Raw genomic sequence first — 25,160 nt, forward strand, 5'->3', positions numbered from 1 at the left:
TTTTCGATCACCTCCTGTGCTTGTGAAAGTTGGACGTGGAATAAAGAAGGCCAAAGAAGTCGATGCATCTTAATTATGATGCGGGCAGAGAGCATGGGAACCATGGGAGCAGAAGAAAAGCAGACCTGTCTGGGAAGATCGGTCAGCATGCTCCTTAGCAGCGAGGATGGTGACACGTTATCTCGCGTACTGTGGACATGCTCTTGGGAGACACCAGTCCCTGGAAAGAGGCGTCATGCTTGGTAAAGTGGAGGGGCAGCGAAGGCAAGTAAGACCCCTGACAAAGTGACGTGACCTGGTGGCCACAACGCGGGGCTCGAACTGGACAAGGGCTGTGAGGATGGTGCAGGACGGGGCGGTGCTTTGTTCTGTTGGACGGAGCATCACTAGGGGTCAGAGCCAACCTGGCAGCACCCGAGCACAACAACCATTGAGGGGATTACAAGAGAACACAGAGTCACAGCTAATGCAGGGAAAAAGCGAGCGAGGGGGAGAGAGAATTTGAAAAGCATTGTGCCGTGTTTCGCGCGCTTCGAGGGAAAGGTCCTTTTAGTAAGATAAGCAAAATATTATTTCTGCCAAAGTGACTGAAAAGGCTAAGATACCGTGTATACTCGTGTATAAGCCAAGCTTTTTCAACACATTTTTAATGCAGTTTTTTGTGGTAAAGTTAGGTGCCTCAGCTGATATTCGGGTCGGCTTACACTCGAGTATAAACGAGTTGTTTTTGGAGGAGAAATCGTTTATTTAGTAGTCAATCACTCACCACCACTAGGCCTAGATGCAAAAAGATCCGCCCAACTCATGGAAGGAAGGAAGGAAGGCATTAGGAGAAGAATGCGTAGGGAGCAAGTCCACCAAGAGGTAAAGCTCTGCTCTTCAGAGGCCCTGGCAGGAAGGACACTGGTCACAGCACACAGTAATCACCTGGGGCGACGGTTGCCAGAGAGGCTTCCTTTTAAAACCTGGCTACCCACCAACCCATCTCGGCACACCACATTGCATGTTAACACTATAATGTCAGTGTCACCAATAATCAAAGTCAGGCTGATCATCAAGTCTTGTGACAAACGGAAACTACTGCAAGCTGTCCAGACTTTAGATATTAGAAGCTAATCTCCTCCAACGGTCTAGTATGCCCAGACTTAGACCCATTTACCCGGAGACTGAACACGAGCTTGCTGAGCTGGGTGAGTTTTGCCTAGTTTGGTAACTTTCAGGAGCTCAGAAAATGACCTCATTTCTTTGGGGACGCCTCAGTTCTTTTCTAGACTGAAAAAGAGAAACAGTGTGCAGGTCTCTGGCTTCTCTCTTCTTTTGCCATCAAAAAAAAGTATCTATTTTTGAATATATATATAAAGGGATGGAAGAAGGAAATCAGGTTAAAACGAGGAAATCGGATGAGCGAGTCTCTGGGTGGTGGAACACTTGACTACTGACCAACAGGTTGGTGGTGTGATCAGTCCAGAGGTGCCTCAGCAGCCTGGCCTTGCAATTTGCTTCCCACGGTCACAGTCTTAAAATCTCGGTTCCAGTTCTACTCTGCACACAGGGGCTTCCATGACTCAGAACAGACTTGTCAACAGGACAGATTCTCATACAGATGAGCCCAGGCTGCAAGGCTGCCAAACATTGTGTCCAGGTGGGCTAATCCGACACCAGAGAGGAAAATAGGGACAGAGGAACTTACATATTCTTTAAAAGCTTTGCTAGTTACAATCTCTAAAGTATGATAAGGAGTCAAGAATTACGAAGTGACCTCAGTCACATCAGGACACTCCATAAGCTTTCACTGAACAAACACTTACAGGATGCCTACTATGCTGCATGTGTTATGTGAGAAAAACGGGCAGAAAGACCTTCCCAGGAGGAAGCAAATTCCCCGCTATTTTTGAGGGAGGTTACACAAAAAGGCACCCTCCTTAGCAAAGAGCAAACTAGATCTTGCAAGAGACTAAATACTCAAAGATGCTTTAAAACAAATGACAAAAACACTGATAAAGTTAAAATAGCCTGTTGCTGTCTCAGGTACGAGAAGAAGCAGGCTCTCCTGAAGCTGGTTAGATGTACCTCTTTTGGTTGACTCAATATACATTTTTTTCTATTTAAAAGTTATAGCAATAGACATATAAAAAACGTACAATATTTCATCGACATCTGTACGCATACTTCAGTGACAACGAATATCTTTTTCAAGATGAGCGACCATGCTCACTATATTTTCCAGATTATCCCACTGCTGTTAACATCGATTAGATGTCTTCTCGGCAAAAGTCCCCTTCTTCTTCTTCCCTCCTGCCCCACCTGCCCACTGCCACCAAGCCGAGGCCAGTTCCTAGCGACCGACCATGTGAAGGCGGGCTATAATCTGCACAGGAGCAGGCAGACTCATTTTCCTTCCAAGCTGGTTAGTAGGCCACTGCCGACCAGACACTGACACCACAGTGACAGCGGCAAATGGCTTTTATATAATTGATTTGGAGCCTGGTGCTATAGTGGTTACACAGTAGGCTGCTACCTACAAGGTCAGCAGTTTGAAACCACCAATGAGTCCTTGGGAGAAAGATGAGGCTTTTTTTTCTTTCTTTCCTTCCTGCCTTCCTTTATTTCTTTCATTCAATGCTTCCTCCCCCCTAGGTTTTCTATTCCTGTAAAAAGTTCCAGTCTTGGAAACCCACAGGGGCAGTTCTACCCAGTCCAATAGGGTCTTGGAGTTGGCATTGATTCGACAGGCGTGAGTTTGGTGTGGGGGTTTAATGTATCATGAAGAACCCTGATGACTCAATAGGTTTAGCATTGGGGTGCTAACTGAAAGTTTGGTGTTCGAACCATGAGTCTGCTCCATGAGACAAAGATGAGGCTGTTTGTTCCCTTAATGATTTATTGACAGAAACCCTAGGGAACAGTTCTATTCTGTCCCACGGGGTCACTGGGAGTCCTAAGTGACACAATGTAGAAGTTATCTAGTATGTGTAGACCATAGCTGAGTAGAGGGATATGGAGCTGAGTCGTTAGGGGGAAGCCCAAATGTTCAGGGTCTTATTTTCCAAGCTTGACTTTCAGTTCGTGGAAGATGGGAAGCCACTGGCAGGCCAGTCATCTGCACCTTTCAAAGAGAGGCTTCCAAATAAGTGCCTCAAGATGAGGGGAGGGATGCATGTACCCACCTGTGTAACAAATGTTTATCAACTCAGCACCACCCTGCAGGCTCCAGGCCTGAGGTCGGCAGTTCAAAGACACGTCCCAGCCCTTCAGAAGAGCTCACTGTCCCAGGACGATCAAATAGCAGTGACACAATGGTATGCCCAAGAGCAGAGCTTGCTCCAGGTCAGCGGCTCTAAACTTACTAACCCTCCCCCCAATGTTTTCTCCTTTTTAGAAGCTACATTCTAAAACATACAAAAATAGAAATGAAAATGGATGAGCTAAAGAAGAACTGCAATACCTTCGAAAGAATTTAAGATTTTATTTGAAGATAATACAAAAAAACCCAAACCAAACAAACCCATGCAGAAAACCTTTTTGTTCTCCTAAGAAATGTAATAAGGATATTTTGGTGCAAGCCATGTGACTAATAAACTTGATTAGTTGTGAGATTCAGAGGCCCAGTCCTGAAGCCCATTCATCTGGATACATCATCTTAATGGCTGTCAAAACCGAGTAAGAATTCTCGGAGGGAAGTAAACCCATGTGGAGGACGGGCAGCAAGAGTGTTTCCCACAGCTCGGCCTGCATCTTTCCGTGCCTCTGCTCATCTGACGAAGGTCTTTTTCCAGTGGGTGACCAGGTTGTGTGGGTGCCCTCCAGGCGGTCTGCACTCATGAGGACCCGCGCAGCAAAGCGGAACTGCCCTGAGGTGCTAGAGTCTTTACCAGAGCTGCCTGCCAGGGCTCTCTCCCGAGGAGCTGGCTTCAAACTGCCAGCCTCTTGGTTAACAGCGGAGTGATTAAGCACTGTGCCACACAGCCTCCCTCTTGTTAGCATTAGGCTTGGGGATTTCCACCGTTTTAGTACCAATTGATGGTCTGGGACACTCATTTGGGTTTCTGAGACTGCAATTCTCAGTAAAAAGCCTGCAATAAGAGTAACAAACAATAACTTATGAGTGGATGCCTAGGGAGACATGGAAGCTGAACCGGTATGGGATGGAGAGTGGTGGTAGAGTCACAAGCATATAGAGGTGTGGCAGAGGCTGTTTCTACATACGTGTTAGTATTTGCTAAGATTGTGTCAGGCATAGAGTAGAACATACAGGGGGGCAATGTTCTGCAAGCCTAGACATTGCCAAACACCTTGAGAAACCGAGTCAATTGGCTTGAGGACTACGGCACAGTCTTAGGGGGCATCTAGATCATTAGCACACCTCATAAAGACAATCTATACATGATATGACTCACTGCCATCAACTCCATGCCAACTCGCAGCAGCCCTGTCGGAGAGGGCAGAACTTTTTACGGGAGTAGAAAGCCTCAGAGTGGCTGGTAATCTCAGACTGCGGTAAGTTAGCATGCACTATGCCATTCAAAACACCACAATAACCTTCAATAAACTAAAAATGCCCAGGTATGAACCTATATAATCTCGACACATCCTCCACCTACGTCTATACGCTTCTGAAGGCAGAGTTTGCATCTCTCTAATCCTTCCCTGGAGAATTCGGTGCTCTTTGATGCATACTGTATGAAAATAGCAGACATAGGACCCTCGTGGGGCTCAAAGCATGCTTCCTGTTAAGTGTTCCTTGAGTTTGGGGAACAAAAAGAGGTCCCAAAGGGTATAAGATTGGGGCTGTTGGGTGGATGGGATACGGTTTCCCAGCAAAATTCTCAGACACCAGCCCTGGCTTTCCTGAAGGGAAAAAAGAAGAGCAGGTCCATTTACACAATGGAAAACATCCCTGGGCACGCCTACATGGCCTTTTCCTCGCTGGCGCTGTTTTGTTTTTGTGAAACTTCTTCCTAAAAAGCCCCCATAATCATCCTGTGTGCTTCCAGAAAATCTGGCGAGATTACCACTCTGGGGTCCCCCAAGGCAGCCACCATAAGTTCTCAGCTGACTTCTCTATCTTGACCCTTATGGACCCAGGGGCACCTTGGGAAACCCCTTCTTTACATGCACCTGGCTCTCTGGACGGTGAATTGTCTCCATTAGCTCCCGTCTTCTTCAGAGACTGATTGGAAGATTAGCTATTGGAGCTGGCTGACCTTCGACAGAGGGGCTTGCCTTCCAGCACCATGTCAAGGTCCTGCAGTTATTTATAAAGTTTCACTAGCCATTTATTTTTAGAAATTGAACAGCAGGCCTTCTTACCAGTCTGTCTTATTCTAGAAATGACACTGAAACCCATCTCTTATGGGTGCTCCTGCTGCTCTTTGAAACGTGGGTGGCATCGTTTCCCCAGTACCCCAGCATCACACAGGCCACCACAGAATAATGAGCTAGTAGGTAAACAGAGTGTATTAAAGTATTACCCTTGCAAAAACGCTACTAGATTCAGCGCATCCAAGTCAACAAGCAGTAGACAGGGGATAGAGCACGGGGCTGAAGCCAAGCTGCAACCCTGGCCTTGTTCTTGCCCCTCTCTGTGACCTGCCAGCCTCACTTGCAAAATAGGGACGCATGGAATGATACAGGCGCACCTCAGAGACACTGACAGTGTGCCTCAGGCTGCTGCAATCAAGTGAGGCTCACAACAAAGAGAATCACTGGTCCTCGGTTTGCCCCACACAGCGTCCATTATCATCCAATGGCTTTATAAAATGAGACCCAGACACAAAGTGAGCACAAGTCATTGGAAAATGGTGCCAAGAGACTCGCTGGACATAAGAGGTACTACAAACCTTCATTTGTTAAAATGAAACGAACAAACAAATTAGGAAGTATAATGAACTGCAATAGAAAGATCCCAGGAGGCTTGGTGGCACAATGGGCAACAGGGATTGGCTGCTAACCATAAGACCAAGGCTTCAAAGCCAGCAGCTGCTCCGTGGGAGAGAGAGGAGGCTGTTTGCTCCTGGAAAGATGGAAAGTCCAGGAAGTCTGAAGGAGCAGTTCTATTCTGTCCTGTAGGATAACTATGAGTCAGAATTGACTTGATGGCAGTGCTCTGGGGTGATCTATAGAGGGATACATGAGAACATATATAAGAATACATATTTATCCCTAGTGGCATAATGAGTTAGGGGTTGGGCTGCTAACTGTAAGGTCAGCAGTTCAAAACCACCAATCTCTCCACGGGAGGAAGATGAGGCTTTCTGCACCAGTACAGAGTTACAGCCCCGGCAACCCACAGGGGCAGCTCTACTCTGTCCTATCGTGTTACTCTGAGTTGGAACCCACTCTGTGGCAGTAAGTTTGTGTGTACACACACATGTGTACTTGCACATACATGTGCACACGTCATAAACCGTTATTTAGATTTACTCAGAAAAGTCAAAAGCACCAGCATAATGCATTTTGTAAAAGAGAAAGGAAACGGCATTCCTAGTGGGAAGACGGCTGATAAAAATGCTTCTAAATAGCCTTTCTAAATTCATTACAGGGAAGATGAGACCACAGGGCATCGGAGACTTTTCTGAGAAGCAGCTGACACCCGACATCTCCCCAGCTCGCTCCTGCTCTTCTCAGGGCCAAGAATGTCTGGATGGCTCACTAGCAGTTTTTTCCATGAGACGTCAGAAAAGCATTTACTTTTTCTTTTTTCTGCCAATATATCTCTCTGCCCTCTGGGGCTATGTGAATTTCAAAATATATTCGGCCAGGGTCGGTTTTCTCCAGCCCGAGGAGCCCTCTGTGTGCAGAATTAAGCTCGGCTTCAAGAAGCATGTCGCCGTTCGTTCAAGGACACAGGATTTTAAGAGGGCCAATGCTAGAGCATTGCACTTCAGTGACTAAACGCTTTACTACATTTGGCTTCACGGAGGGCAAACAATTTATAAACATGCAAGGAGAGATGTAAATGCCGTAACAACAACCAGCCACAAAGCAGTACTTTAAACATCTCAGGCAGTTAAGGAGCTTAGCACAGAGTTACAGGTTATATACATATGTGGACAGAGTATCCGTCTCAACCCTCTAACACCGTCGGTGCTCCTAACGGGGAGTGACTCCCGCCAAGGCCTGAGCTGGAGGTGCAGTGGCAGGAGCAGCCATCAAGGGATGCTCGATGGATGAGGAGCCACCCAAAGTGCCTGCCAAACAAGCGGTTACCCTCACCTACCCGTTCTCCACACAAGTGTTAAGGCTTCTACAGTGTGAGCCATTTAGCCCTCTCCCAACAGTGTCCGTTCTGGGCAGCGTTCAGCCTCATCAGTTTACCTGGATGGCTGCGATCAGCACCCACAGTCATTGGCCTCTCACACTCCCGGTCGTGGCCCGCCGGGGTCCTTCCTTCTGCAGCTCTGTCACGCTGCATTTAGGATGAAACCCAATCTCACGAGGGCCAAAAAGCCCCCCGGTCTTTGACAGGCATCAAACGTACATTAAGTATTTGTAGTCTATGCCTCACCAAGTTCTTCTTACCTGCTGGCTTTCGTATAGTCTGTTCTCAGTGACCACAGCGCCCCTAGCTCCACACATAAAATGCTACTTATCCACGAAGCCCCCGTTTGAACGTCTCCTGCTCCAGATGTCGCCCACCATACCACAGACTTGCCATCAGAGGCTGAGTGGCCTTCCTCAAGCCCCTCATAGCTCTCATACATGCCGCTTGCATATTTATATACAGAAACTTACACATGATAACAGCACTATACATGTTGATGTAGTCTCACTCACTGGAAAGCAAGCAAGCACCTCTGGGTCACGATCAATACTGTCATCTCTATCATCAGTGCCTAAAACAGCTATTACCAAATAATAGAAAAGTAATAAAATATTCATTTGACAAACTTGTTAATACATACTGAATAAAACACGTTCTGTTTGCCTAAATATTTAGGTGCTTAAATAGCCAGGCACTGTGTTGGTCTCTATCATTTAATCTCCATACATTAATTATTATTATTTTATTTAAGGAAATCCCTTTATTAAACCTTAAATAGGACAAAGATGAAAACTAAGCATCTGGAAGTTGCCCGTCAACATGAGGCGATGACGGCGTCTGAAGGATCCAGAGGCAAGTAGCGATGAGTAGGACATGGAAAACAGGGTTGACTGTTTCAACTTGACAGGTAAGAAAGCTGGGACCCACCTAGTCTCAAAGCCACACACAGTTAGTGGTTATGATAGCATTTCATCTCAAAAATCCATGTGCTTCCTATCCCATTGGTATAAATTCTGCACTATGGCGTTTTACAGAGGAACTATCAACATAAAATACCGAGAAAGATTCCATACACATGTGGCAATGGACCAATACTGGAAAGACAGGGGAAGAAATGAAATGCATTTTAGATAAAATACAGGCATGTTCCAAACTTGTGAGCAGGGCAGAGAACATCATTCTAGAAGAAGTTGAACACCCATGAAGAAAGAAGAGGACACGTTCACTAAAAGGGGAGGCTAAGGCTGTGCCTGGGACGCTCTCTGTGCCACCAACATCACAGTCAGAAATGCACCCCAGAGCACAGGTCATACGAGTGATGAAGTCCGGGCCACTCTCTCCTGGGGGAAAGGCTGCTGTGTTGGATGTTGTTCAGTCGATATCAACTCATCGTGACACCGGGTGACAGAGGACAGCTGCCCCACAGACATCTCTAGGTTACAAGCTCCATGGGAGCAGCGTGCAAACAAATTCTCCAGTGGAGTTGCTGAATAGATTCAAAGTGCCGAATTTTCAGTCAGCAACAAGTTAATGCGGCACATGGGAAAAAATAGCGGCATAAGAATTGCAAAGCCTTGAGATAATTCTGATTTCCATGCAAAAGCATAGAAGTAGACACATTCCAAGGTGCCATCTAACATGCTCACCGATTATATAACATTATAGAAAAACAGGTCCAGAGATGCATTTCACAAAGTCAGTCAGAGGGTGCCTGCTGTTGAAAAGATGATGGGATTTCTAAAAGTTTGCGGAAAATGGAATAAAAAGATGGTGGACTTTTCTCATGAATTTTTCAAGTCCCCCCCCCATATATACCATCAAATATGAGTAGATACATTGATTTTTTAAATTGCCTAAACGATTTCAATCAAAGGCATACATTGCCCAGCTAGTTTGCTTTATGAGATCGGCTCATCCAAACATAAGATGACCAGACTATACTCATCTATGTTTAGTGATGGCTTTACTTATCAAGATTAAGTTGTGAGTGGGTCGTATAGATTATTTTATTGGGATGACATCCGTAAACTAAACTGAGTGACTGATTATTAAGATGGAAGCATCACAAATCCATTAAAAGGAGTATACATTAAACAAAGTAAAAACTTCAAGTAGGACACAGATCATAGAAATTCTAAAAATTTTATTTAGACTGCCATTTTTAGGACTTTAAGAACATATATTTCTCCTAAAGCAATTTTGTGAGCTCAAATTTTATGGGAAATATACTTGAAAAGTTGTATATAATACAGAAAAAACCCTTCTTTGAAATTTGTGGGATGAGGATAATGAAGGAAAATGGCAGAATCTTATATATTTTAAACGTAATTATGTGTTTACTTTTAATTTAAAATATATATTGAAGTACATATTTTAAACAGAAATTTTTACTTTCAACTATACTCAAATGAAATGTCATATAATGTAAAATAGAGATACCTATAGCTCCTTTTAAATATATATCACTTCTTAAAAAGTATGATTGATACTTTTCTATCACTTTAAAAAAATAGTTTTATTAGCATATACTTCACATGTCATACAATGTAATCATTCAATCACATTAAGAAGAGTTGCATAATCATCACCATAGTCAATTTCAGAACATTTCTCAAACCTATTGTTGTTAGCTCCCCATTTCCTCCCCATCCTTCTCTGCCACATCCGCAGGAAACTATTAAACTATATTTTTATAGATTTGCCTACCTTGGATTTCAACTATCTATCATTTTATGAATAGTAATGTCATCAACCCATATAGCATCGGGTTGGTTCTAAGTTATGCATAGAACTTGGAAAACAAAAGTCATATAAATATGTGATTCTTAAAATTTTATTACATTTTGAACTTTCTACATCTTTTTTCATAGTTAGCACATTCATACATTTACCCTAAAACCAAAACCCACTACCATTAAGTCAATTTTGACTCAATTAACACAGGTTTTTAATGATTGGTATTTGACTCTAAGTACTATTCAAAGATCATTTGCGCCTTCATGACAATAGTTTGGTATGTTAAAAAATATCGAAGACATTCTAGATAGGAAATAAAGTATGGAATTTAAAAACTTTTCTAAGAACCTTGAATAAGTCTTCCTTCATGAACAAACAGACCTTGAACTATTTATAGACTTTTCTTTTTTTTGTCATTGTTTTGTTGTTTTCTTTTGTTGCTTTGTTTTGCACTGTCTTGTTTTAGTTCATATTATTATCTCTGCAGGTCTGTCTAGATAAGATAGGCTAGATAAACAATCTGGAGGAGAAAACAACGGACCAAGAGTTCTGGGGGGAACTTGTGAGAAGGGGAGTTGGGGGAAAGGAAGTTGTGTTAACAAACCCAGGGAGAAGGGAACAACAAGTGATCCAAAATCGATGGAGAGGATGGTGTAAGAGTCCTGCTAGGACTGATTAAGGGCAATGTAACCAAGAAGAATTACTGAAACCCAAATGAAGGTTGAGCAGGATAGTGGGACAAGAGGAAAGTAAAAGGAAATAGAGATCTAAATACAGGCATGTACATATGTAAATATATTTATATATGATGATGGGGAAATAGATCTATGTGCATATAGCTATAGGTTTAGTATTAAGGTAGCAGATGGACATTGGCCCTCTACTCAAGTACTCCCTCCATGCCAGAACACTTTGTTCTATTAAAGTGGCATTCCAAGATGCTCACCTCCCCGACTGAGAAAGTTAGCTTATTGTGCTGAAGACAAAGCAGGTGCATAAGCAATTGTGATGAAGAAAGCGGATGGTGCCCAGCTATTAAAAGATATAACGTTTGGGGTCTTAAAAGCATGAAGATAAAAAAGCGGCCATCTAGCTGAGAAGCAACAAAGCCCACATGGAAGAAGCACACCAGCCTGTGTGATCACAAGGTGTCCATGGGATCAGGTATCATGCATCAAAGAACAAAAAAATCATATCATTGTGAATGAGGGGGAGTGAGGATTAGGGTTATATGCAGGTCACTGTGATTGGTTCCCCCTTTCTATCCCATTTTCCCTTCCCCTCCTGGTATGCTACTCTCATTATTGGTCCTGAGGAGTTTTTATCTGTCCTGGATTCCCTGTGTTTCCAGTTCTTATCTTTATCTTATCCTCGGGTCTAGCTGGATTTGTAAGGTAGAACTGGGATCATGATAGTGGAGGGGAGCAAGCACTTAAGACCTAGAGGAAAGTCGTATGTTTCATCATTGCTACACTGCACCCTGACTGGCTCGTCTCCTCCCTACAACCCTTCTGTAAAGGATGTCCAGTTACCTACAGATGGACTGTGAGTCTCCACTCTGCTCTCCCCCTCATTCGCAAAATGATTTTTTGTTCCTTGCTGCCTGATACCTGATCCCATCGACACCTTGCGATCACACAGGCTGGTGTGCAGTTATGTCTTTTTATTGATGAATTTTCATACTTCTTTGTATATCTAAGCATTCGCAATTCGACATGTGACATGCCATGTTGATGAGGGTCAGGATTTCGTAGTGTTCCTTAGTTGAGCATTGAATTTTGTTCTGGGTAGGCAGTGAATTTACTTTTGAATTAGCTCGATCTCTTAAAGGTATTTTCTACTGCTTCATATCCATCCCCTCCCTCCCTTTTTAAAAAGTCATTTTTTACGAGAAACACCCTCCAAAATAAATAATGTTAGATAGCTGGCATTCTTGGCTTCTCCCCCCCCCCCACTCCCCATGACTTATTTTTAACCTTTCGTCGTGTGAGTGTCGAACAGCTCTGTCATCGGGGATGTAGCAGCCCTATTTCTAAAGCGGAGACTTTCCATCTTCGGCTGACCAGCACTGTTTGGTGAAGGTTCCCTGCTCCGTGGGGACTGTGTTGCTTATCCCACACATGGACCCCTGCGGTTGCTCTTTCCCAGCACTGTGGAGTCTTGTCCAGTTTCCTGACTCTCTATTGTAATTAATCTTTCACAGCAGAATTACAAGCACAAGACCCAATAGGGAGTTTGGTGTTTCTCGCTGCTTCTTTGGTTGTCTTTCTTCTTTGAGCCAACTAACTCTGCCTGCTTTTCTCCTATGATTTTTCTCTGAAGAATACATATTATTTACTTAGTGGAAAGACCTATGCAAGAAATAAATCTTCACAGATGAATCCAATCTTCATCACGCAATATTGTGTCTCCCCTGGGCTTAAACAATAACAAACCATGCTGTGGTTGCTATGTGCTTCAATTTACCTTTTTTCTTATGGCCCTGTTCTCTACTTAGCATCTGAAAGATTTACAAGCGGTTCCCCAATAAAGCTAAAATAACCCATGTCAAGAAAGTCTATTTAATTAAAGCTGTTCCTGACCCAGCATTCTGATCGAGAGTTAACTAATAATCCATGAAGTGTTTCCATGGAAGGCAAGGAGACTACGAACAACCCACTTCCTGCGTGGTTCTGTTCAGTGCTTCTTCTGGAGCCTTATGTGGTTGCTCTGCGGAGAGTGGGCTTCTCACGTCAGCCTTTCTAGTGATGAGCTCTGCTTCTAGAATGTAATGTTCATCACTCTCTGCCCACAATCTATCTATTAATCCATGTTTGTAAAGCATTAGGCACTTCAAAAATAAATGTCAGATGGTTTTATTACCTTTCAAGGAGAGGAGAGATAAGAGCAGGAAAGCAGACATGAAACTGGCTTATGAAATGGGCCTCGAGGAAAGTACTTTCCAACTGTAATTGGAGGGGGGGGGGAGATTAAATCAGACTTCAAAGGCTGAGGGGTGTATCCTCTTACCGGTGCAGTTGGATATATTCTCGGGGTCTGTTGAGGAGGTGCAGAAATCGATCCACAATCTTGTTTTTTCCTACGCCCTGTAGGTAGACAGAGAACATTAAATAAAAAGAGGTTTTCATTTTGGTGAAATTTATTGAAAATGAGAATAAACTTCTACCCAAACCTACTCTCTCAACAGGAAAATAAATCCAGGGGGAGGGGGAATGCATCGAAAAAGGCTGTGGAGAAATCACATTCTCTTTTCATTTCTTTTTTCCACGAGTGTTTTGAAGTCCCCCTCATGTCGTCTTGTTCATGTCCCCTTTTAGGTAAACGTCTCTTCTTTTATCCCAGTTTCCAGTCCTTTAAAACTCTGGAAACCTAAAACTATAACCAATACTATTAACAAACGTAAACTGTGTGTTTTCCCTAGACATGTCCTTATGGCCGCATCATTTGTCTGTGCTAAAGAAGCCCTGGAGGCGTTGCTGTGGGCTCGGCAGTGAGCAGGTAGATGGAGCAAACCCACCAGTGGCTCTGTGGGAGAAACAGGGAGGTATCTATTCCCATAAAGACTTGCCGTCTCAGAAACCCTAAGATTATCATTCCCCAGGCAGCCATCTAAGAGGAGTCAAGGAAGTCCACGTGGAAGAAGCACACCAGCTGTGTGATCTAATGAGGACAAACACAAAACTCAGATGTGGTGAAAGGAAACGAATCAGAGCTAAAATTATGAACACCCAACTGGTAGAAGGCTAGGGAGGGCAGTGGGAGCCCCAAACCCATCTGCAGACGAGGCCACTGGCAGACCCCAGGAGTCACAGGCAAGGGTCTCGAGCAGCCTTACTACCATACGAAGATCATTGTAATCTTGATTATGCTGGATCGAACTTGATATTTGGTCACCTGACCTCCTATTGACTCAGCCTGAAAGGGGCAAGTATCTCTTACAGATTCCATGACAAAAATTTCTTTCCTAGCTTATTAAATATTGAGGGTGGTCTTTTCTTTATTTGCACTTTTATCTTTATATTATTATTATTTTATCCTTACTACTTTATTTCCATTTTGTTTCTATTGGGGTTCCCAATGGTTTGTGAGGCACAGAGATGTGGCTCCCTAGAGAGAATAACTGATGCAAGGGATGATAAGGGATGATAAGGGATGTAGGGGTGGGGGTGGGAGGGTGAGAAGATTTGGGGAGTAAACATTGAAGGTGGGAGGCAGGAGGAAGCACTAGAACTGATTGTAATGATACAACTCATTTTAAACTTGATGTAACCATGGGGGGGAGTTCTAAAATCAATTGTTAATGATTGTACAATTATTCTGGACAGGAATAAACAATTAAACTAAAGAATTGTATGATATGTGGATTAGGTGCCAATAAAAATATTAAGAAAACAAAACCAAAAAAGTAACCAACACCCCAGGAAAGAGAGAGAGAACACAAAACAGGCAGCACCTCCAAAAGCTGTCTTGTGGCTCCTCCTAGTCTATAACTACCAAATAACAACATTGCCTCGAAGTAGCCAGATGTAGCCGTTACAGCTGTAGTCACGGTTACAGGAGATAACCATTAACCGGACTTGTATCAGCATAGAATATTTTAGCCTATCCTTGAATTTCCTAAATTTATAGTGTTTACTTTTGTATCTGGCTGCACTTAGGCTACAAAATGTCTGTGAGATTCATATAAATACTGGTTAATCACCACTTTTATAAATTGCTGCTTCATACCGTTGTATAAATATATGAAAATTATCCATTGTCTTATTGATAGGCAAAAAAGAAAAAAGAGAGAGACAGATTATCATTCCTTGCAGAGTTGCTATGAGTCGGTTTGGTTTGGTTTGGGGGCTCCCATGCTGAGAGGGCTGCTGTCCTTTTGTATAAGAGACTTGACAGTGGAATCCACTCCCAGGCTACTACGTGTCCTGGTTCAAGGGTTTCACTTCGGGGTGGAATACAATGAACAGAGTGTATAAAATTGTTTTAAAAGTGGGTTGAGTAGGTATGGTTGAAAAGCCGAGTTCTATGTCATGCATGACACCAATAATTAACTCTCACTGGTTTCACATGGCATGGCCGCTTGTAAGGTAAGCCTTCCCACAGGTAATTGCAACGAATTATCAGAGCAGTTCCAAGAAATGGCCCAACAAGAACAGCACGGCGATTCGGTGTGCCAGCTCAGGCATGCTGGCTGGCCTTGATATAAGCATAGAGGTCTCCAGTTACCTGAAGCCGGGGACACAGGGACTACCGAAACCAAATAAAAGATTCCCAACCCCCTGATCTGGTGAAAATGATAGCCATAGCTCTTTACTCAATTCTCAAGCCCAAAATATTTCACAGACCCATACGTCTTGAGTGGGATGAAAACCAAGAACCGTTGAATGTCCCAGAGGCCTCTCCTTGAATGCACCCACTCTTGTATCAATGGACGTTTATAACCCAATAGGGAAATTCTCTATCACCAGCTAACTGAACAGAAAACCAAAAATTGGCCTTTAATTGTAGAAGACTGCATGATGTGTGACTATCCAAAGCTAACTCTAAAGACTTAGATTCCATGGGGGTGACACTGAGGGCAGTGGAAAAGGAGCATGCTCCTAGGATGCAATTTATGGAGAAACATTTGGGTATTTGTGTTTAGTAAGGATGTCCATGAATTTGTAGCAATATTCTCATATCCTCTCATCGCCTCATAAGACTTCAGAAGTCATATGTAGGTCACACTTCTTTGCTCAGTTCCATCAAGAATTCCTATTCCTAACTGTCCACTGGGCATCACCAGACGTTCACACTGGAATCATGATGCTCCCACCCTATTCAACTCCTCTCTTCTTTTAACCCCAATATAACAGAATGGTCATGTACCCAGTTTCCCAATGTGTGAGAGTTCGGTTTTATGTCAACATAGGTGGGCCAGGATTCTCCCATGATATGATCTACTGTAGTGTGGCCAAACCCATGACCGCATCTTGTGAGAAGCAGCCAAGCAGTTGTTGGGTCGGACTCACAGTAACCCAATGCGCACCAGAATGAAACGCTGCACGGTCCTGCGCCGTCCTCACAATTGTTGCCATGCTTGAGCCCCTTGTTGCAGCCACTGTGTCCGTCCATCTTTTCAAGGACCTTCCTCTCCTTTGCTGCCCCTCTGCTTTACCAAGCACGATGTCCCTCTGAAGGGACTGGTCATTCTTGACAACATGTCCAAAGTATGTAAGAAGAAACCTTGTCATCTTCCCTCTAAGGAGCACTCAGGATCTACTTCTCCCAAGACGAGGCGATTTGTCCTTTTAGCATTTTGTGGTCCTTTCAAGATTCTTCCCCAACATCACAACTCAAAAGTATCCATTCTTTTTGGTGGTTCTTATTCAGTGTCCCACTTCCACACGCTTGTGCAACAATTGAAAATACCGGGGGTTGGGACAGGTGGACCTTAGTCCTCAAATCCACATCCTCGCGTCTCAATACTATTACATGGGCTCATGCAGCAGGTTACCTTAATGCGATGCGTCTTTTGATCTTTTGATGGTTGCTTCCATGAACGTTGATTATGGATGCCAGCAAGAAAAAATACTCAATTTCAACCTTTTCTCTATTTATTATGATGTAACCTATCGGTCCACTTGTGAGGATTTGGGTCTTCTTCACATTGAGTTGTGATCCATACAGAAGACTGCCATCCTTGATCTTCATCAGCAAGTGCTTCAAGTCCTCCTCACATTCAGCCAGCAAGGTTGTGTCCTCTGCATATGTCAGGTTGTGCATAAGCCTTCCTCCGATCGTGATGTCACTTTTTTTTACATAATCCAACTTCTCTGATAATTTGCTCAGCATACACATTGAATAAGTATTGCGAGAGGATACACCCAGACCCACACCTTTCCTGGTTTTAAACCATGCACTATTCTTTAGTTCCACTCACACAATTGCCTCCTGGTCCAACTCTAAGTTCCACATGAGCACAATCACGTTCTCTGGATTCCCATTCTCCCAAGGCTATCCAGAGTTTGTTATGATCCACAGAGTCGAATGCTCCGGCCTACTCAATAAAACACAAGCAAACATCTTTCTGGTATTTTCCCCTTTTAGCCTAGAGCCATTTGACATCATCAATGATATTCCTTGTTCCACATCCTCTTCTGAATTCCTGAACCTTTGGCACCTCCCTGCAATGTACTGCTGCAACTGTGGTTGGTTGATCTTCAGCAGAATTTTACTTGCATGTTGGTATCTATGATAGTGTTCTAAATTTGAGCTTTCTGTTGGGTTACCTTTCCTTTGAATGGGCACAAACATGGATGTTTTCCAGTCATTTGGCCAAGTAGCTGTCTTCTAAATTTCCTGGCCCAGATGAATTGGTGCTTCCAGTGCTTCATCAAACATTTCAATTGGTCATTCCAAAAGTCAGGAAAAAAGAAAAGATTAAAGTGGATATCAGAAGTGACTCCGAAACCTGTTCTTAATCGTAGAGTAGCGAAAGTAAATGGAAGAAATGATGGAGTCAAGGAGGTGTGTAGAAAACGTCAAAGGGCAGCTCGAGAAGACAAAGTCAAATGTTATAATGCAATGTGAGAATAGACCTCCTTAATCTTGTCACAGGTTGATATGATAGACGAAGGAATAATTCAAGTCGTGGCCTGCTCTATGTATAATTGACAGTGTGCAAAGCTATTTCATCTGGCTTTCGACCTCTTGTTATATTGCCTGCTGATACCAGGTACCATCAGCTGGGTGGCAACTTACATTCATTCAGCTTGGCATCCACTAGCCAGTGGTCTCCCCTTTCCCTGCCCACCAATCCCTTTGGCTACAGGGTCAGGGGAAGTCTCTAGCTTACTGTTGACCCAGACTTGAAACAGACAGGTCTTACCCACTTCGACAACAGGCTGAGTCACTTCTTGACAGAAATCTCTTTCTAGATGCAGACAATGTATGGACCTTGAAGAGTTTTAGACTCCTCTGTTTTTCCTCTTTGACTTCATTTAAAAGGAACTATGTAGTTCCTACTTATAAAACGTTTGCTTTTATTTTTCCATCCATGCTTTCCCTCCCATTCGCCTCTGTCTCAATCGTCAACTGTGCTAGCAGCTAGTGCTAACAAAAAGTCTCTAGGTGGCACCACATGGTTTGCTCTTGACAACTAAGCAACTAAGGGTGTGTGGCTTTAACCCACACAGAGGTACTGAGGAACAAAGGCTTGATGATCTGCTGCCACCAGTATGACAGCTAAGAGAATGCCACAGAACTCAATTCCACTCTGTGACACATAGGATTGCCATCAGTAAGAACTGATTGACAGCAATGAAAAAGAACAATATTAGGGGTGCTAATCTAGCTCAAAGTAACATACTTGTTTTTCTATACTTTAGTCTTCTTAAAAAAATCATTTTATTGGGGGCTCATACAACTCTTTTCAAATCCATACATCCATCCATTGTGTCAAGCACATTTCTACATTTGTTGCCATCACCATTCTCAAAACATTTGCATTCTGCCTTGAACCCTTGGTATCAGCTCATTTTTGCCCCTGCCTCCCCACACCCCCTTCCCTCATGGACCTTTGATAATTTATAAATGATGATTATTATTTTGTCCTCTGTAATGGGTCTGTGATCTCTTGACTGCTGCTTCCATGAGCATTCACTGTGAATTCAAGCAAGATGAAATCCTTGACAACTCCAATCTTGCCTCCATTTATCATGATGTTACCTACTGGTCCGGTTGTGAGGATTTTTGGTTTCTTTACATTGAGTTGTAGCCCATTTTAAAGGCTGCAATCGTTGATCTTCATCAGCAAGTGTTTCAAGTCCTCTTCCCTGTTGGAAAGCAAAGTTGTGCTATCTTCATCTCTATCAGGCGTTGTTCATAAATGTTCCTCTAATCCTGATGTCACGTTCTTCAAATCATCCAACTTTTGTGATGATTTGCTCAGCGTGCAGACTGAGAAATGACGGTGAGAGAACGGAAGTCCGACACCCACCTTTTCTGGACACAGAGTCCGACTGAAGAAGAACCAATGCCTGTGAATGATGGGCCTGATAAAGAATAGGGACAGTACCATGGGCATCCCAAAGAACGACACCTGCCTTAGAAGAAGTACAGCCAGAGTGCTACTGAGTGGCAATGACGGGGAGACTTTGTCAGGAAAGACCGGTCTCTAGAGAAAGACTTCATGTTGGTAAAGTAGAGGGGCAGTGAAAGAGGAAACCCTTCACCAACATAGAGTGGCACTGTGGCCGTATCGATGGCTCCGACATGCCAAGCAACCGTGAGAGTGGCGCAGGACCACCCAACGTTCCGTTTGGCTGTACAGGGATCCCTGTGAGCAGGAACGGACCCCCGAGCAGCCCCTGGCCAAGCTAGCTTCGATCGCGTAGGAAATGCAGAGAACTAAACTGTGCAATAGATACACGTGTGGGGAGTGCTACACTACGGGGCAATTCAGGATGTTTGCTGCTTAGCCTAAGAGTTAAGAAAGGCCCACTACCCATAAAGGTGTTGGAGATAGGAAGGACTTACACACGTAAAGGGAAGAAGGCAGGGAGAACAGTATGTGGAAAGATTTGAGGGTAAGATGGAGAAGGGCTTTTCTGAGAGAAGTAAAAGGAAAATAATGAGTGTAGCAGTGATGGAGGGCATGGGAAAAATCAGACTAGAAAGGTGGAAAGGGCTTAGCTCCAACCATGCAACCTTGGAAGTCCCATACAAGGTTCCGGACTGCTTCCTAAGTGCACTGAGAAGCCATTGATGTAAAGGAAGAATCCTATTGGATTTCCGTTGGGGAAACTCACTCTGGTGACATGAGTCAGGGGAGGACAAGTAGTAAAGCACTTCTGGAAATTCCTCCACAACCCAGAGAGGAGGTGACGGTGGCTGAGGGAAGCGAGGGATTTCGGAGACAGCTGGGAAAAAGAACAAGCAGGGCCTGGTGGTGAACTGGACGTGGGCGATGTGTGAGATGGACAGCAGCATCAAAGGTGGTGCCATTTACCAGAAGCGGGGACGAAGTGAAGGTGCTGGGTCGGGCTGGGAGGGCTACAGTGAGTTTGGTTTTCTTTGTAAGGCAGTTTCCTTGTGGACGTGTTTGCTCTGAAGTGTCTGTTTCCCATATCTACACCTTGCTCTCTGACTCCCTTCCCCACTCCAAGGCACTAAACACCTCCCCGAAGTCCTGGCAAGGACCCTCTTTGGTCTCCCCTTCTCCAGTCTCATCACAGGTCAATCCAAAATAGGTCTAGCTACTGCTCTCAAATAGAGATCTCATCAGGGCACTTCCTACTTCATTTTTAAGGCTCCGAGAAAATGCTAGCAGCACAATCTAGAAGAGCATTTCTGAATTATCCTGAGAGAATGAAACAGAGGGATGTGTCCTTGTAGTCATATTTTTTCCCCTGGAACAGAAAAGCCTCAGGATTACTTTAATTGAATAAATACATAAATAGTCCTTTATTTTTCCACCATGAGAGTTATACATACTCATTTTTCCCATTGGAAAATTTAAGAAACAAAACATTGCCCTAGAAATACTTTTTAAAAAAACCTGATAAATTTTGGTTTTGTGTCTATGTATATTTATCATTACTTACTAGCCATTAGTCTGTACATATAATTTGTCTTTTAGTACAAACACAAAAATTTAAAAACTTTATATTAGTATAAACTCTTCATGATAATATTGCAGACTGCTGGAAGAACAAACAAATCTGTCTTGGAAGAAGTACAGCCAGATGTTCCTTAGAAGTCAGTGCTTGGTAAAGTGGAGGGTCAGTCTGCAAGGTGCGTTGGCATCGTGGCTGCAACAAATGGGCCCCCACAAAACAGTTGTGAGAAAGAGGCAGGACCCGGCAATGTCTTGCTTTGCTCATAGGGTCGCTATGGGTCACTACCCACTGGATGTCGCCTGACAGCCTCAAATCTGATTGAGGATAAAAGGGGAGAAGGCAGATAAGATCCTCAAAACTACATATTATCTCAGAAGAATGAAGCTTACTTTGTCACTGCTGGTCTGTCCCACAGGAGCCCGGGTAGCATAGTGGGCAATGAGCTGGCTGCTGACTCCACGGTCAGCAGTTCTACATCACCAGCCACTCCATGGGAGAAAGAAGAGGCTTTCTGCTCCCAGAAAGAGTTACAGCCTTGGAGGCCCACAGAAGCAGCCCTACCCTGTCCTATAGGGTTGCTACAGGTCAGAATTGACTTGGTGGCAGTGAGTGAGTGAGTGAGTGAGTGAGTGAGTGAGTGAGTGAGTGAGTGAGTGAGTGAGTACACTAGAACATCAAGAAATGGCCCCCTGGAATTGATTAGCATGTGTGTTTATATCTTGACGCCAAGGGGTCAAAGATCAGTAGGTCCCAGATCATCCAATCTCCTAAGGCCTACGTCTGGCCCACAGAGGTCTGGAGGAGAGCAGCAGGGGAACAGGCAAGATTTCTGCTTCTGAAGCCATTTGTAAATGGATTCTGCACTGACAGCATCGAGCTTCCTCCTACGCTGAAGCATCTTTCCCTCAGGGCCCCTTTCCCAGTTGAATAGACTTGATTTGAGCTGTATAATACCCAGGATGCATGGTAGTGATATGTCTTAGTTCCCTTGTGCAAACTCTGTTCTATGGATACAGTTAACAAGTAGCAACAAGAGCCAAGTAAGGAAACCAATATTGCAGTAAATCAGGGGAAATCAGTTACAGCAGTTTTTCATTTTCAGTTTTTCATCAAATGTTGAACCTTCTAATCCTTTGTTTAACCCGCCTCTAAGGATACTAGTCTAGCCACTAGGAGATTTAGACTCACCTCTCTTAGTCCCTCTCAGGTAGAGATGGCTAGTGCCACCTGAGCCTAGGTGGGTGCATCTGGACAGAGGGGCCAGCACACCACGTTCTAAGAACTAGCCTCAGACCCACCGAGACTGCTGTTACATGATCCCTGGATATTTTTTATTCTCCCAAGGCTCACGCTGTGCGTGGACACCTTGTGTAGCCAGAAGAAATATTACTACAATGCAGTATGACATAATCCTGAACGTTTGCACAAAGGATTCTCTGGAGGACGGCATCTGTGGAGTCCAGGAAAGATCCAGAAGTACGATGAGAAGACATGCCTTTCCAGTGCCTTAATGGGTTGCTGGACTTGAAAACACACTTATTATAGAACTTCCTGTCAGAGCCGTGGCCTCCTTTCCTAGCAGCAATAATAAAAACCTACACCTGTGATTTTAAATATTGGGTCCCCATAAATAGCACAGATATGCTTTGGGGTCATTTGGGCAGGCATTAGCTATGACCACAGCAAGGGGGGAAATCAATGTGTCTGTGGTAGAGAAAAGACTCAGAATAACTCTCCTCCAGTGTTCCCTAAGAACTATGGGGTAAACAGAGAGAAGGTGGCAGGATGGCAGAGTTGCCAGCCTGCGATCCACCAGTGAAGAGTTTGATAAGTAACCAGGAATTCACAAACGCTTCCGTCTGGGCGGGACCTCCAGGCTGCCGGTGTGAGGAGAAGCAAAGCACACTTCGTTGTCAGCTTCCCTGCTGCCACCACCAGCTGGGGACACAGGCAGGCAAGTTTCTGGACAAACTGTTCAGTCCCTTTACAGAGAGTCGACAATGCTGCTGGCATAGCAACGCGGGATGGCTCTGACGTTGCACAGAAGCATCTGCCAGGGCTCATTTCAACAGATTAACTGCAAAATTCGCACTTCCTTTAATTTTGCCAAGGAGCCCTAGTAGCGCTCTCAGGTAAGCCTTGGACTGTTAACAGCAAGGTTGGCAGTTCAAACCCACCATCCACTTCTTGGAAGGAAGATGACTCTCTCTGCTCCTGTAAAGATTTGTAAAACCCTGGAAACCCTATAGCGGGTCACTGTGAGTCAGAATTGACTCCATGGCAATGGGTTTTCTGTGGTTTTCCATGGGTGTGTGGGAGGTTTTTTAGGCATATTAATATCCACAGAATCTCAATGTTAAACAATCAAAACACATTACTGAACCTGTACCAGGAAGAAAACTAAGTCCTGTATCAACAAGTTTATAATTAATAGACCATGTGAGAAACAACAAACCCAGTTGGAATAATATGGCATAGAGTTCTGCTTGTTGTTGTTAGCTGACGTCAAGTCAGTTCCAACTCGTAGTGACCCTGTGTCCAACAGAGCTACCACACTGGTCCTGTGCCAACCTCACAGCTGTTCTCAGTTTGAGTCCACTGTTGCAGCCATTGTTTCAATCCTATCTGATCATTCGATAACCAAGAAATAATATGTTTGAATTTAAGTAAAGGAAAAAAACTATGGTCCAAGGAATATAAAGCAAGCTTAAACATAAATATCTAAAGGTAGCAGATGGACACTGGGCCTCCACTCAAGTACTCCCTCAATGCAAGAACACTTTGTTCTACTAAACTGGCATTCCATGACGCTCACCTTCCCGATACGATCACTGAAGACAAAGTGGGCACAAAAGCAAACGTGGTGAAGAAAGCTGATGGTGCCCAGCTATCAAAAGATAGAACGTCTAGGGTCTTAAAGACTTGAAGGTGAACAAGCGGCCATCTAGCTGAGAAGCAGCAAAGCCCACATGGGAGAAGCACACCAGCCTGTGTGATTACGAGGTGTCTAAGGGATCAGGTATAAGGAACCAAAGAACAAAAAACCAAATCATTGTGAATGAGGGGGAGTGCAGATTGGGGATCCAAGGCACATCTATGGGCAACTGGACAACCCCTTACAGAAGGGTCGTGGAGAGGAGAGGAACCAGTCAGGGTGCAGTGTAGCAATGATGAAACATATAACTTTCCTCTAGTTCCTAAATGCTTCCTCCCCTCCCACGACTATGATCCCAATTCTACCTTACAAATCTGGCTAGACCAGAGGATGAACACTGGTACAGATAGGAACTGGAAACACAGGGAGTCCAGGAAAGACGATCCCTTCAGGACCAGTGGTGAGAGTGGCAATACCAGGAGCGTGGAGGGAGGGTAGGCTGGAAAGGGGGAACCGATTACAAGGATCTGCATATAACCTCCTCCCTGGGGGGATAGACAACAGAAAAATGGGTGAAGGGAGATATCGGACAGTGTAAGATATGACAAAATAATAATAATTTATAAATTATCAAGGGTTCATGAGGGGGGGAGTGGGGCGGGAGGGGTAAATGAGGAGGTGATACCAAGGGCTCGAGCAGAAAGCAACGGTTTTGAGAATGATGATGGCAACAAATGTATAAATGTGCTTGAGATACAATGGATGGATGTATGGATTATAATAAGATTTGTACGAGCCCCAATAATTTTTTTAAATCCCACAAATATCTCATTACGCTGTTTGTATTTGGTAAAATGATAGAGAGCTGGCGTAAAAGAAAAAAAATTGGTGAATCCAGACAAGAGTTTTGTTGCAATACAATCACTTAGAAATGAACTTAATTTGTTGCTTGTCCTTAAAAATCTTCTTTAAGCAAAAAAATAAATAGACATGAGTATTTGCGTTTTTGTAAAACAGTTGAATTTTATCAGATAATTCAAGGGATTTTTTTAAAATAATGTGGTGTTCTAAAATACCAAGGAACCATGACATAAAAATCCTTTTTAAGACATGGAGTCTTTTGTTTTTAGCAAAGAAAAATTAATCACCTACATTTTGTAGTAATGCTTGGTTTGAGATATTAGACAAAATTGCACAGAAAGTAAGTCACCAGGCACTCTGGCAAGGGTCAGACCCAACCCAGGGATACACATGACAGCCAACTAAAAAGGAGGGGGAAAGGGAACAAAGGACATGGGGGAGGGGGGAAACAGGGCACTAACCCAACCATGGGGAGGGTATTGTTTATGTCTCCACAGGAAAGGGAGAGAGGGACCAGACCTCAACCTGGTGCGCCAAGACTTGAAGGCAACATACTAGCACGAAGCAGCAAACCAACTGAGAGGTCTGCAGGGCCGGCCCCAATCCCAACTACGCGGACTCCCTCTCCAGAAGAATGTACTGCGGAGGCAGGCCAGCACTGACGATACAGCTCAGGGAGAGGGCAGGTCTGTTTAGAACACAAAGGATCAAACTAAAAGGGAAAAGAGAGAGAGAGAGAGAGAGAGAGAGAGAGAGAGAGAGAGAGAGAGAGAACACCGCATCATGACCCACCAAACCTCGAGGATGATATTCCTGCTTGAAG

At 44.0% G+C, this 25,160-nt stretch overlaps 1 protein-coding gene across 1 annotated transcript in view; it reads right to left on the minus strand.

The window, feature by feature from the left end:
* The window catches only part of VWA8 (von Willebrand factor A domain containing 8), a 405,888-nt gene that overhangs the window by 206,083 nt on the left and 174,645 nt on the right, over positions 1-25,160 (minus strand). The window contains exon 21 of the mRNA XM_075563021.1: positions 13,010-13,086. Coding sequence (XP_075419136.1) covers positions 13,010-13,086 — 77 coding nt within the window. The remainder of the gene's footprint in view (positions 1-13,009; positions 13,087-25,160) is intronic.

Source organism: Tenrec ecaudatus, chromosome 11, assembly GCF_050624435.1.
Source record: "Tenrec ecaudatus isolate mTenEca1 chromosome 11, mTenEca1.hap1, whole genome shotgun sequence".
NCBI classification, from domain to species: Eukaryota; Metazoa; Chordata; class Mammalia; order Afrosoricida; family Tenrecidae; genus Tenrec; species Tenrec ecaudatus.